The sequence below is a fragment of the Erythrolamprus reginae genome, chromosome 8 (assembly GCF_031021105.1).
Source record: "Erythrolamprus reginae isolate rEryReg1 chromosome 8, rEryReg1.hap1, whole genome shotgun sequence".
Lineage (NCBI taxonomy): Eukaryota > Metazoa > Chordata > Lepidosauria > Squamata > Dipsadidae > Erythrolamprus > Erythrolamprus reginae.
Genome location: NC_091957.1, coordinates 2,910,754 through 2,925,498, shown reverse-complemented (window position 1 = coordinate 2,925,498; position 14,745 = coordinate 2,910,754). Strand labels below are relative to the sequence as shown.

Below are 14,745 nucleotides of genomic sequence, written 5' to 3'. Positions count from 1 at the left end.
TTGATCAGTGGAACTGCCTGCCTCCAGAAGTTGTAAATGCTCCAACACTGGGAGTTTTAAAGCAGACGTTGGATAATCATCTGTCTGAAGTGGTGTTGTAGGCTTTCCTGTCCAAGCAGAGGGTTGGGCTAGAATAATAATAATAATAATTAATAATAATAATAATTTATTGGATTTGTATGCCGCCCCTCTCCGTAAACTCGGGGCGGCTAACAACAATAATAAACACAACATGTACAATGGTCCCTTCCAACTCTGGTAGGCAACGATTCCTACTACTCGCAACATGGAATTCTGGGAAGAGGAGTCCAAATATCTTAAAATTTAGACAGATGAGAAACGCTTTTCCAACTCGCTGCTCTCTGGCCGCCTGGAAGCTATTGGGTAATAGCCTCTCCATTTTCTATACTCTCTAAAATGTACTTTACTCTAAAACTGAAATCAAGGTGAAAATGGGAAGGTTTAGTTCATTCTTCAAATCCATATGCATATCAACTTCCATTATCTAGAGTTTCAAGACAGTAAATTTGATTTCTGGAGCACAGAACCTTCCTTCCTTCTTTCCTTCCATAGCATATGGAAGATCATATGCTGCAACGTCCTGCCTGTCAACAACTACTTCAGCTTCAACCACAACAACACAAGAGCACACAACAGATTTAAACTTAATATTAACCGCTCCAAACTTGACTGTAAAAAATATGACTTCAGTAACCGAGTTGTCGAAGCGTGGAACTCATTACCGGACTCCATAGTGTCATCCCCAAACCCCCAACACTTTACCCTTAGATTATCTACAGTTAACCTCTCCAGATTCCTAAGAGGTCAGTAAGGGGCGAGTACAAGTGTACTAGAGTGCCTTCCGTCCCCTGTCCTATTGCTCTCCTATATCTCCTATACCTTTCTTCTATTCCCATATCTCTTCTTCTATTCTTTCATTGATATGTTCTATTACTATATCTTCTTTTCTATTCTTTCATAGATATATTTTACATCCTCTATAACCTTCATCATGTATTTTACTACGTGTATATATAACCCTCATTGCGTATTCGACAAAATAAATAAATAAGATAAATAAAATAAATATTACCTCCTTCCTTCCTCCCTTCCTCCTCCCTCCCTCCCTCCCTTCCTTCCTTCTTTCCTTCCCATAGCATATTATTTCCTTCCTCCCACCCTCCCTCCCTCCCTCTCTTCCTTCCTTCCTTCCTTCCTTCCTTTTTTTTCCTGTCCTGTTTCTGAATTAGTTGGGGGTTTATGATGGTGGTTAATTGTGAAATGATGTGTACGGAAAGGGAGGGAAGGAAGGAAGGAAATTACACGAAGAAAGAAAACATTCAAAGGTGCAGAGAACATGGAAATACTTTCAGGCAAAGTGAGAAAACTTAATAATTACTGCGTAATTTAGATGCATCTCCTTAATTGGATTGCTCATAACGGGAGCCTCCAGCTCAATGCTCATGGCATGAACTTCAATTTCACTCTGTCTGTCCAGACAACCTCAACTACCGGCTGTTAAATAAAGGAGAAAATTAGATTGACCAGAGAGGATGTCTTTTCTGATCTTTCCTGCTTCATATGCTTCAGGTGCTCCCTATGCAAAGCGAGAAGAAAGGAGATTGAAAATATCCTTCCTTCCTTCCTTCCTTCCTTCCTTCCTTCCTTCCTTCCTTCCTTCCTTCCTTCCAGCTATCCTTATCTCCCCTCCCTCCCTCCCTTCTATCCTTATCTCTCCTTCCTCCCTCCCTCCCTTCCTCCCTTCTTTCTTTCCTTCCTTCCTTCTTTCCTTCCTTCCTTCCTTCCAGCTATCCTTATCTCCCCTCCTTCCCTCCCTCCCTCCCTTCTATCATTATATCTCCTCCCTTCCTTCATCCCTCCCTCCCTTCCTTCCTTCCTCCCTCCCTTCCTTCCTTCCTTCCTCCCTCACTTCTTTCTTTCCTTCCTTCCTTCCAGCTATCCTTATCTCCCCTCCTTCCCTCCCTCCCTTCCTTCTATCCTTATCTCTCCTTCCTTCCTTCCTCCCTTCCTCCCTCCCTTCCTCCCTCCCTTCCTTCCTCCCTTCTTTCTTTCCTTCCTTCCTTCTTTCCTTCCTTCCTTCCTTCCAGCTATCCTCATCTCCCCTCCTTCCCTCCCTCCCTTCCTTCTGTCCTTCTATCTCCTCCCTTCCTTCCTCCCTTCCTTCCTCCCTTCCTCCCTTCCTCCCTCTCTCTCCCATTCCTGGAGCGATTCCCATAAAACTAGTTTTTCTGCCCGTCACCTCGGATTCCTCTTTTCTGCTGTGACGTGCCAGCCCTTGCTCACCATAGACGGACTTTCTGGTTTCTATTCCTGTCGCAGGCTTGGCACCTCCTCCTGTTACTGATTAGATCAATAGGGGCAGGATGGAAGGACCAGCCTAGGAAGGGAGGAGGAGAAAGGGAGGAATAAAAATAACATGTCCTCTGAATCGTACTGCCATCCGTCCGACTGCAAACTTTCTTGTGCCAAGCAGAACAATTGTCTGGCATTGGGTTTTTTTGCCGTTCTCATGTTGCTTGGGGAAAGAGACATTTGCTTTGGACATTTCTTGCAAAGGAGCAGGATTTTTTTCCAAGGCAGGAAGGAGGGAAGGAAGGAATGAGATAAAAGAAGAGGGAAGGAGGGAGGGTTAAAGAGGGAAAGGAAAAGAAAGGAAAGCAAGAGGAATGGAGGGAGGGAAGGAAGGAGATAAAAGAAGATAGAAGGAGGGCATGTTAAAGAAAGGAAAAGAAAGGGAAACGGAAGGAAGGAGAAGAGTGAGGGAGGGGAAAAAGAAGATGGAAGGAGGACAGGTTGAAGAAAGAAAGGAGAACACAAAAGGAAAGGAAGGAAGGAAGTAAAGAGAAGAGGGAGGGGATGAAAAAAGAGGGAAGGAGTGCGGTTGAAGAAAGAAAGAAAGGAAAAGAAAGCGACTGGAAGGAAGGAGATGGAGGGAGGGAGGGAGAAAGGGAATAAGATAAAAGGAAAAGGAACAAAAGGGGAGGAAGGAAGGAAGGAAGGAGAAAGGAAAGGAAGGAAGGAAGGAAGGAAGGAAGGAAGGAAAAATGAACTGGTGAAATCAAAGGAAAGGATTGCAAAAGAAAGAACAATCATTCATATTCACCCCTTGGCTTTCTTGTCACTAAGTAAATACAAGAAAACTACTTTCCACTCTGCAGAATTTCATCAAAACCAAAAACAACCACCTCAAAAGCAATTTCTTTTCCAACAAATGAAAAGGGTTTTTGTTTCTTCATTCGTTTAAAGCAGTGCTCCTCAAATAGTGGGGCAGGCCCCCTTTGGGGGGCATGGATCAATGCCAGGAGGGTGTATGGGCCCGGAGAATATGCTTTTTTTGCTCCCGGGAGTAGGCGTTTTTTGCACCGAACAATAGCACACAGCACAGAGCAGGAGATATGAAGTGCCGACGACAAAGCCTTAAGAGACACCGTGGAAAAATATTTCACAGGGATGAAAAGAAAGGAGGAGAGGGACGGAGATCACGAGACAAACGGAAGTCTCCTGAAAGCTAAGACGAGGAAATAGGACGAAGCGGATGTGACTACGATGGGAGACAAGGAAAGACCGGGATGTTGGCTGTGTCTAACAATATTGGCAGCGGGCAGCAGGAAACCAAATAAATTAAGGCGTCGCTTAAACAGATTACACCCCCAATCATACTTATAAGTTGCTTCAGCTTTTTCAGCGAAAACATGCTGAATATTGCAAAGAATCATCCCGGCGGAAAGTTGAGGAGGCCCACGAAATGTTCACTTCTTCCTAGAGGGGGGGGGGGCATAACAGAAAATAATCGCGAGGCCCTGCTTTAAGGAGAAAGATACCAAATGAATTCCAAGACAGGAGGACAGAAGGAAAAGGGGGGACATGATCGAAACATTTAAATATGTCAAAGGGTTAAATAAGGTTCAGGAGGGAAGTGTTTTTAATAGGAAAGTGAACCCAAGAACAAGGGGGCACAATCTGAAGTGAGTTGGGGGAAAGATCACAAACAACCTGAGAAAATATTTTTTTTTACTGAAAGAGTAGTAGATGCTTGGAACAAACTTCCAGCAGATAAATCCACAGTAACGGAATGTAAACACGCCTGGGATAAACATAGATCCATCCTAAGGTAAAATACAGGAAATAGTGTAAGGGCAGACTAGATGGACCAGGAGGTCTTTCTCTGCCGTCAATCTTCTATGTTTCTATGTTTCTAAGACATCTGACACCCTTTTCCTCTTCCAAACTGAGCGAGTCTTTTTCAGGTGACAGCTTTATTAATGAGACTTCTATGAAATTATTAACTTATTAATTAGATTTCTACGCCGCCTTCCTCCTCAGATTCAGGGCGGCTCGCATCGAGAGAAAAATAAATACAATATCCAGAAATCTAAAACTAAAAACATCCTAAAACCACCATTTCTTAAAAACCCGATTTCATTTTAAAAAAACAATCGCTCACATTCCTCCAATCGTGCATATCAATTCCTTCATCGGCCGGGGCTAGATGTTAAACATTAACGGCCCCAAGCTCGTTGGCAACTAGCTTTGCTGTTTGGGTACCCAAAACGACAACAACGATGGGCGAACTAAAAATGGTAGGGGCAGCGGTGGGCTACTAGCGCCTGTGTTTTGCTGAGGCTTTTTTGCTTCTGCGCTTGCTGAAACATGGGCGCAACTGCAGCTCCGTGCGCGATTTTGTTACCTCCACAGGTGCAGAAGCAACATCGTGCTGGCCCCGCAAACACGACCCACGGAAGCTAGTGTGATTTAGCGCTCCGGATAGTAGCCCAAACACTGGGTAGTGGGGGCGGGTGGGGAGAAAAAGCCAAGCCAAGGAAGCGTGTTTCTGATTACCTGCCTGTGACTTCGATATTGGAGATGGCGTAGAAGTACTTGTACAAGTTCTCCCGTTGGACGTAGGTCCCGCCGAGCGCCGGCTTCAGAAGCCGGATCCTCAGGTCCGTCACCGTGAAGAAATCCTTCAGGCCCTTGGCGCTCTCCAGACGGGTGTAAAGGTTGTCCATGTTGCGAAGCTCGGGCCCGGCGAAAATGGCGAAACGGTCCTTCACCTCGAACCTCACGCCCTTCTCTTTCTTGGACCCCACCCAACGGGAATAGTCCTCCGTGCAGATGACCCGGTTGACATTGGTGGCGGACAGCTCCTTCACCTTCCGCGCCGGCATGCTGAAAGCTTCGTTGCATTCGTCCGCGTAGTACTGATAGGGGTGCCAAGTCCTGCCGTTGTCCAAGGACTTCTCCAAGATCATTTTGGTGGGGCGGCCGTACTCAAAAGTCAACACCACGTCGTCGGTCAGCTCGATGGTCTTGTTCCAAGACAAAGTGATGTTGGCCAACAAGGGCTTGGGATAACGGCTCCAGGTCACACTCTGCCAGTAGGTGGCCAGGCCTTCATCCTCTTTGTCGAACATCAGCTTGGGAGGGTGGGCCAGGTCTGGATTGGAAGCATCGCACTCGTCGCTGCACAGGTATGGGTTTTCCTAGAAGAAGGAGAAGGAGAAGATAAGGGAGACCAGAATGAAGAACCACGATGCAAAAAGTATGTCGAGACTCTGGAAAGAATGCAGAGAAGAACGACAAAGATCATTAGGCGACTGGAGGCTACAACATACAAAGAGCGGTTGCAGGAACTGGTTAGTTTAATGAAAAGAAGGACCAGGGGAGACAGGATAGCAGCCTTCCAATATCTCAGGGGTTGCCACAAAGAAGGGGGAGTCAAGCTATTGTCCAAAGCACCTGAGGGTAGGACAAGAAGCAATGGGTGGAAACTAATCAAGGAGAGAAGCAACTTAGAACGAAGGAGGAATTTTCTGACAGTGAGAACGATTAATCCGAGGAACAGAAGTTGCCTCCAGAAGTTGTGAATGCCCGAACACTGGTAGTTTTGAAGAAGATATTGGATAAACATTTGTCTGGAATGACATAGGTTCTCCTGCTTAAACATGGTGCTGGAGTAGACCTCCAAGGTCCCTTCCAACTCTGCTGTTCTATTCTATTCTATTCTAGTCTAGTCTAGTCTAGTCTAGTCTAGTCTAGTCTACTCCAGTCCAGTCCAGTCCAGTCCAGTCTATCCAATATGCTATTCAATTCTACTCTTCCATTCCATAGAAACATAGAAGTCTGATGGCAGAAAAAGACCTCACGGTCCATCTAGTCTGCCCTTATACTATTTTCTGTATTTTATCTTAGGATGGATGGATGTTTATCCCAGGCATGTTTATATTCAGTTACTGTGGATTTATCAACCACGTCTGCTGGAAGCTTGTTCCAAGGATCTACTACTCTTTCAGTGAAATAATATTTTCTCATGTTGCTTTTGATCTTTCCCCCAACTAACTTCAGATTGTGTCCCCTTGTTCTTGTGTTCACTTTCCTATTAAAAACACTTCCCTCCTGGACCTTATTTAACCCTTTAACATATTTAAATGTTTCGATCATGTCCCCCCTTTTCCTTCTGCCCTCCAGACTAGACAGATGGAGTTCATGAAGTCTTTCCTGATACGTTTTATGCTTAAGACCTTCCACCATTCTTGTAGCCCGTCTTTGGACCCGTTCAATTTTGTCAATATCTTTTTGTAGGTGAGGTCTCCAGAACTGAACACAGTATTCCAAATGGGGTCTCACCAGCACTCTATATAAGGGGATCACAAACTCCCTCTTCCTGCTTGTTATACCTCTAGCTATGCAGCCAAGCATCCTACTTGCTTTTCCTACCGCCCGACCACACTGCTCACCCACTTTCTATTCTGCATTCTATTCTATTATATTGTGTTCTGTTCTGTTCTATTCTATTCTTTCCAATATTCTATTCTATTCTGTTCTGTTCTATTCTATTCTGAATCCAATTCTATTCTACAAAATGGCTTTAATCAGTGACCCGGATTAGTCTGCTAAAAAGGGGGAAATTTATTTATTTTATTTTCAACACCACGAAAGCAGAGGGGGCTTGCAAGCCCTGACTCCCCCTCCTCCTTGTATACATTAAGTCAAATTGTTATTAATAGCTTCGCCGTTGATTTTTTATTTTTTTTATTTTTAAAGCAGACATCTGTTCGGAATGCAAAAGCCGGGCGATCTGAACGACGTATAGAAAAAGAAACAAACCACAATCATGAACTTATTGTCCTTGACTTAACCCACAAGCTGCTTGAAAGCACAATTTGGAGCGAAGCAACGACAACCAAGACAACAGATACGCACACGTGCGCCGTAATCCTTGTGGCCTTCAACATGACTCAGCTGTTGCGTTTTTTTCAGTCCCCATTTCTCTAGCAATGGCTTTATTTCAAAGCTGGATTAACACAACGTCATAAATATTAGAGGTGGCTTTGCCAGGCACAACAGTCAGGAGTTGCACGCAGGGTACAATCGGCACAATAAATACACCCTGTTTTGACTTGATGCCTCGACCTGGTTCACGCAACCTCATAAGGACTGTGTTCTCACGTGATAAAAAAACCCTATCAAACTTTATTTAACTGCATTTTTAACTAGCATTTTGTGTGATCATCCGAACTCTGTTCAAGGGGGTCAGTTCTGTATTTTAAACACACCGATGTGCCAAGTAAAAATTGCTGTGTCTGTTTCTTCTTTTAGCAAGAAATTTGGGGATGAAATTTCATCAAATCGTATCTGGCAGAGGGGATGGAAGGACTTACACATTTGTATAATTGAGGAACGGATGGTAAAGATAATGGAATGAGCATAGAAACATAGAAACATAGAAGATTGATGGCAGAAAAAGACCTCATGGTCCATCTAGTCTGCCCTTATACTATTTCCTGTATTTTATCTTACAATGGATCTATGTTTATCCCAGGGATGTTTAAATTCAGTTACTGTGGATTTACCAACCATGTCTGCTGGAAGTTTGTTCCAAGGATCTACTACTCTTTCAGTGAAATAATATTTTCTCATGTTGCTTTTGATCTTTCCCCCAACTAACTTCAGATTGTGTCCCCTTGTTCTTGTGTTCACTTTCCTATTAAAAACACTTCCCTCCTGAACCTTATTTAACCCTTTGACATATTTAAATGTTTCGATCATGTCCCCCCTAACTATCACAAACTATCACAAAGTATCACAGCTGTCAGCAAACTATCACAAACTATTACAATATGTTCAGTGATCCTTTGAAGTCGCAACGGCGCTTAAAAAAGTGACTTGTGGCCGATTTTTGTACTTTATCACCCGACGGTAAACTTGGCCCACTGATGGTAGTTCAACAACTCAACAATTGCAGTGTTTCACTTTACAACCATGGCAAGAAAGGTTGCAAAAGGCGGCAAAATTCAACAGCTGCCTTGCTTAACGGCGGATAGTTTGGGCTCAATCGCGGTCGTAAGCCGAGGTCATACCTGGAATGGGATACTTGCCGGAAACACCACTTAGTAGAATCACACGGAGTTTTGGAAAAGAGACCAATTCCGATTATTAACTATTTGGGCTAAGTTTTCAGCCCATGCGTTAATGCGCAATTTGGAAGTCGTTGTTACTTCTGTCCCCATCCACTCCAGGGGGAGGATACTGCAAAATCCTAATTTCTCCACACTCTGGTGTGAGGATACTGCAAAATCCCCATTCCTTCCCCACTCCAGGGGGAAGGATACTGCAAAATCCCCCTTCCTTCCCCACTCCAGGAGGAAGAATACTGCAAAATTCTCATTTCTCCACACTCTGGGGCGAGGATACTGCAAAATCCCCATTCCTTCCCCACTCCAGGGGGAAGAATACTGCAAAATCCTCATTTCTCCACACTCCAGGGGGAGGATACTGCAAAATCCCCATTCCTTCCCCACTCCAGGAGGAAGAATACTGCAAAATCCTCATTTCTCCACACTCTGGGGCGAGGATACTGCAAAATCCCCATTCCTTCCCCACTCCAGGGGGAAGAATACTGCAAAATCCTCATTTCTCCACACTCCGGGGGAAGGATACTGCAAAATTCGAATTTCTCCACACTCTGGGGCGAGGATACTGCAAAATCCCCATTCCTTCCCCACTCCGGGGGAAGGATACTGCAAAATTCGAATTTCTCCACACTCTGGTGCGAGGATACTGCAAAATCCCCATTCCTTCCCCACTCCGGGGGGAAGGATACTGCAAAATCCCCATTCCTTTCCCACTCCAGGAGGAAGAATACTGTAAAATCCTCATTTCTCTACATTCCAGGGGGAGGATACTGCAAAATCCCCATTCCTTCCCCACTCCAGGAGGAAGAATACTGCAAAATTCTCATTTCTCCACACTCTGGGGCGAGGATACTGCAAAATCCCCATTCCTTCCCCACTCCAGGGGGAAGAATACTGCAAAATCCTCATTTCTCCACACTCCGGGGGAAGGATACTGCAAAATTCCAATTTCTCCACACTCTGGGGCGAGGATACTGCAAAATCCCCATTCCTTCCCCACTCCAGGGGGAAGGATACTGCAAAATCCTCATTTCTCCACACTCCGGGGGGAAGGATACTGCAAAATCCCCAGTCCTTCCCCACTCCAGGGGGAAGGATACTGCAAAATCCTCATTTCTCCACACTCTGGGGCGAGGATACTGCAAAATCCCCATTCCTTCCCCACTCCAGGGGGAAGGATACTGCAAAATCCTCATTTCTCTACACTACGGGGGGAAAGGATACTGCAAAATCCCCATTTCTTCCCCACTCCAGGGGGAAGGATACTGCAAAATCCTCATTCCTTCCCCACTCCAGGGGGAAGGATACTGCAAAATCCTCATTTCTCTACACTACGGGGGGAAGGATACTGCAAAATCCCCATTCCTTCCCCACTCCAGGGGGAAGGATACTGCAAAATCCTCATTTCTCCACAGTGGGGAGGATGCTGCAAGATCTCCATTTCCTCCCCACTCCACTCTTCCCCCTCCCATACACTTTCTGCCTCCTACTACAGAGTCAAACTAGAGTAGAAGCCGGCGGAGGCCCAGCACCCCATATATAACATTTGAAGATAATTAAACGTCTCCCTCCGAGGCATAAATTGATAACCCACCAAAAAGATCAGGCAGGGATTCCTAGTGATATTTGCCAACAATTAATTTCAATTCCATTCGCAGCCTTGCTTGCCTTAATTAATTTAGAGTGATTACCGCTAATAGCTAGTAAGTGGGAAAACACGGAGCGCAGAGACTATCAAATTGCAAGGCAGAAGAAGAAGCAGAAATGGGATAAATGCATTTTGCCAACATTGCCGGCCTTAAAAAAAAGAACTGTTGAGAGGATTTTTGAAAAAACAAAAGAGTCTTTTTCGTCTTCCTATCCCACCCCCTTTTTTTAAAGAAATAGTTTTTATATACATTCCCGAGCTGCAGAAATGCATGGAATTGATATAAGCAAATAACCAAGATCATTACAGTTACGACAGCACTGAAAAGTGTGTGTATTGCCTACTGTATGTCTTCTTTAGTGTATACGGCTTGCTGTTATGCCCTTTGTTAAAAGGGCATTGTAAATAAACATTTATTATTATTATTATTATTATTATTATTATTATTATTATTATTATTATTATTATTATTTAAAAAGTCACCAAAGACCAGCGATGGGCTGCTAAAAGATTTTTTACTGCCACAATGTGGGTGTGGCTTATTTTGTGGGTGTGGCATGGTGGTCATGTGACCAGGTAGGAGTGGCTTGCCGGCCATGTGACTAGGTGGGAGTGGCTTGACAATCTTGTGACCAGGGGTGGCTTAATAATAATAATCTGAATAATAATAATAATAATTTATTAGATTTGTATTCTGCCCCTCTCCAAGGACTCGGAGTGGCTCACATCACATCTTATCTTATCTTATCTTATCTTATATATGTTATCATATTTTATTTTTGCTTTGTCAAGTACAAAGATAGAACAACGCTTATATACATCATAGTAGTAAGAGAGAAACATTAGGTCAGGAGACAGAAGGCACGCTGGTGCACTTATGCACGCCCCTTACTGACCTCTTAGGAATCGGGAGAGGTCAACAGTGGACAGTCTAAAAGGGTAAAAATTTGGGGGTCAGGTGATGATACTACAGGGTCAGGTAGTGAGTTCCATGCACCAACTCCTCGGTTACTAAAGTCATATTTCCCGCAGTCAAGTTTAGAGCGGTTCACTTTGAGTTTGTATCTGTCGTGTACTCGAGTGTTGTTGTGGTTGAAGCTGAAGTAGCCGTTGACAGGAAGGACGTCGTAGCAGGTGAATGTATGGGCTATGCTTAGGTCGTGTTTAAGGCGATGTCGTTCTCAGCTTTCTAAACCTGGGATTGTTAAGTCTAGTTGCGTAGGGCATTCTGTTGCGAGTGGAGGAGCGGAGGGCTCTTCTAGTAAAGCATCACTTAACGAGGGAAACTTTTGGGCGGTCACAACTGGAGGACAGTGGAGTAGGGGATCCTCCTCCGCTGCCCTTCACCCGATGGCACCCGTGTCTCCTCGGAGGGAAGCCAAAGGAAACAAAGGGTTGGCACAGCCAGGAGTTTAAATTAAGCCACTGGAGCCCTCCATCCAGCCTGGGTTTTGAATTTCCGAATGTCTCCTTCCCTTCGTACCTTCTGGGCTGGTGGGGGCCATCGATCGGCTGCTTTTTCCCCAGGCTGGGTTCGAATTTCTCTCTCTCTCTCTCTGGCTTCCTGATGGAAAAAAAAAGGCCAATGGACTCCCTCCAAAGGGGGTTGCTTGGCTTGCCATGAATCAGCGGAAAAAGATGCTGCCATCGGAGCCAGGAAAGCTTTGGTCTAAGTCACACAACACACAGACACACAGAGAAAGAGAGACACAGCACCCGGGCATCTTTGGCTGTGTTGCTTGTCCTGTGCTTCCCTTACTGTGAATTTTGCCTTTTCTCAGCATCGCTTAAGTCCTCGTCCTTTGGCAGGGTGTGCCTCCCTTCTCTCTCTCTCTCTCTCTCTCCCTCCCTCCCTCCCTCTCTCTCTCTCTCTCTCTCTGTGTGTGTGTAAGAAACCGTTATTATTGGTGTTATTTGTTTGCATGCAAAATGATGGGTGAGCACTCAACTTCTGATTCCTTTTTTGAATTGTGGATTCTGTTTACACTTTAAACTTTGGGTAGATGATGGGAGGGAGGGAAAGAAGGAAGAATGGGAGGAAGGAAAGATATGGGAGGAGGAAGGAGGGAAGGAAGGAAGGATATGGGAGGAGAAAGGAAGGAAGGAGTGTAGGAATGAGTGAAGGAAGGAAGGAAGGATGTGGGAGGAGGAAGGAGGGAGGGAAGGAAGGATATGGGAGGAGAAAGGAAGGGAGTGTAGGAATGAGTGAAGGAAGGAAGGAAGGAAAGAAAGAAGGAAGGATATGGGAGGAGGAAGGAGGGAAGGATATAGGAGGAGGAAGGAAGGAGTGAAGAAAGGAAGGAAGGATGTGGGAGAAGGAAGGAAGGAAGTAGGCCTTCTAAGATTTGTTATTTCTTTGTTTGTTTACACCTTGCTTTTTTTCTTTCCTTCCTCTTCCTTCGTCTTTTTCTTCCTTCATGTTTCCCCTTTCCTTCCTTCATTCCTCCATCCTTTCCTTTTCCTTCTCTCTCTTTCTCCCTCCTTCCCTTTCCTCTCTTCCTTCCCTCCTCATTCTTTTTCTTTTCATTTCCTTTCTTTCCCTTTCCTTTCCTCTTCCTTCCTTCCTTCCCTTCCTCCTCTCTCTCTCTCTCTTCCTCTCCTCTCCTCCCTTCTCCCCATCCTTTCATTTCCATATCTCTCCCCTCTTCTCCCCTTTTCCCTTACATTGGGATTTTTTTTTAATAACCTAGCACCAATTCTGGAATTCTTGTTATTAAGAAAATTATTGCATTTAAGAGCCAGGGGGAGCAACCAAATAGGAAAATACCAAGGAGGGCGGGGCCAGGGGGGAGAAAGTGGGGTCTTTGAATGGGAGCTGGCAGCTGGTACATCTTCAAACCCATCTGTCTCTTGCTCTCGCCGGTTGCCAAGCCCAGCAGGCGGGTGGGACGCCTGGCCGATAAGAACGACAACTTTATGTCACAAGCGGGAATCTGGCAGAGCCGCCAGAAGAACAAAAGCGTCGGTCTCGCAACCCTTGTGTGCTTTGTGTTGTTAACAATGGACCCGCGGCAAGCCAACTGTTGATCGGAGGGATTAACCCTCCCTGATAGGTTCTGATCCGCCGTATGTTACACACTTGCGGTGGTTTCCAACCGGGGTTTATTTTGTAAAACAAAAACAACCCCTACTCTCCAGTCATTCAGTATCCAGGTAGTCCTCGGACGTACGACCACATTCAACCCAACCTTTCTGTTCTTAAGCAGGACAATCGGCAATTGAATGTCGACCTCACGATATTGCAACCACCATACCTATGAGTCAGTTGCCAAATCTAGAAGGAGTTAGTTACTTAGTTAGTTAGTTAGTCTATCTACAGTATCTATCTATCTATCTATCTATCTATCTATCTATCTATCTATCTATCTATCTATCTATCTCCTCTATCTATCTATCAATATCTATCTATCTATCTATCTATCTATCATCTACCTACCTACCTACCTACCTACCTATCTCTATCTCTCTCCTCTATCTCCTCTATCTGTCTGTCTGTCTGTCTGTCTGTCTATCTATCTATCTATCTATCTATCTATCTATCTATCTATCTCCTCTATCTATCTATCTATCAATATCTATCTATCTATCTATCTATCTATCTATCTATCTATCACCTACCTACCTACCTACCTACCTACCTATCTATCTATCTATCACCTACCTACCTACCTACCTACCTACCTACCTACCTACCTATCTATCTATCTCCTCTATCTATCTATCTATCTATCTATCTATCTATCTATCTATCTATCTATCTATCTATCTATCTATCTATCTCCTCTATCTATCTGTCTGTCTGTCTGTCTGTCTGTCTGTCTGTCTATCTATCTATCTCCTCTATCTATCTCCTCTATCTATCTATCTATCTATCTATCTATCTATCTATCTATCTATCTATCTATCTATCTAGCTAGCTAGCTAGCTAGCTAGCTATCTAGCTATCTAGCTATCTAGCTATCTAGCTATCTAGCTATCTAGCTATCTAGCTATCTCCTCTGTCTGTCTGTCTGTCTGTCTGTCTGTCTGTCTGTCTATCTATCTACTTACCTACCTACCTATCCAAAGATTTTCTGGGAAGTTAGCAAATGGCTGTCAAAAATGCAATTTGATGGTCATGTTGCCGAATTAACTATATTATATATATAAGGTGTAGAGAGAGAAAAATTGATTGGTAGAAGAAAACTAACTACAGTTTTGAAACCGGCCTGCCTAAACTTTACATCGTGCAGAATGCAGCTGCGAGAGCAATCATGGGCTTTCCCAGATATGCCCATGTTTCGTCATCACTCCGCAGTCTGCATTGGTTGCCAATCAGTTTCCAGTCACAATTCAAAGTGTTGGTTATGACCTATAAAGCCTTTCGTGGCACCGGACCAGAATATCTCTGGGACTGCCTGCTGCCGCACGAATCCCAGCGACTGGTTAGGTCCCACAGAGTTGGCCTTCTCCGGATCCCATTGACAAAACAATGCCGTCTGGCCGGACCTAGGGGAAGAGCCTTCTCTTTGGCAGCCCCGGCCCTCTGGAATCACCTCCCCCCGGAGATTAGGATTGCCCCCACCCTCCTTGCCTTTCGCAAACTTTTGAAAACTCATCTATGTCACCAGGCATGGAGGAATTGATATATCCTCAGCTTTCTTGACTTTATGTACGGTATGT

The 14,745-nt window shown here is 44.6% G+C and overlaps 1 protein-coding gene across 1 annotated transcript in view; it reads right to left on the bottom strand.

The window, feature by feature from the left end:
- Window positions 1–14,745, bottom strand: part of NTNG2 (netrin G2) — a 48,822-nt gene that overhangs the window by 11,885 nt on the left and 22,192 nt on the right. The window contains 1 exon segment of the mRNA XM_070759546.1: window positions 4,861–5,504. Coding sequence (XP_070615647.1) covers window positions 4,861–5,504 — 644 coding nt within the window.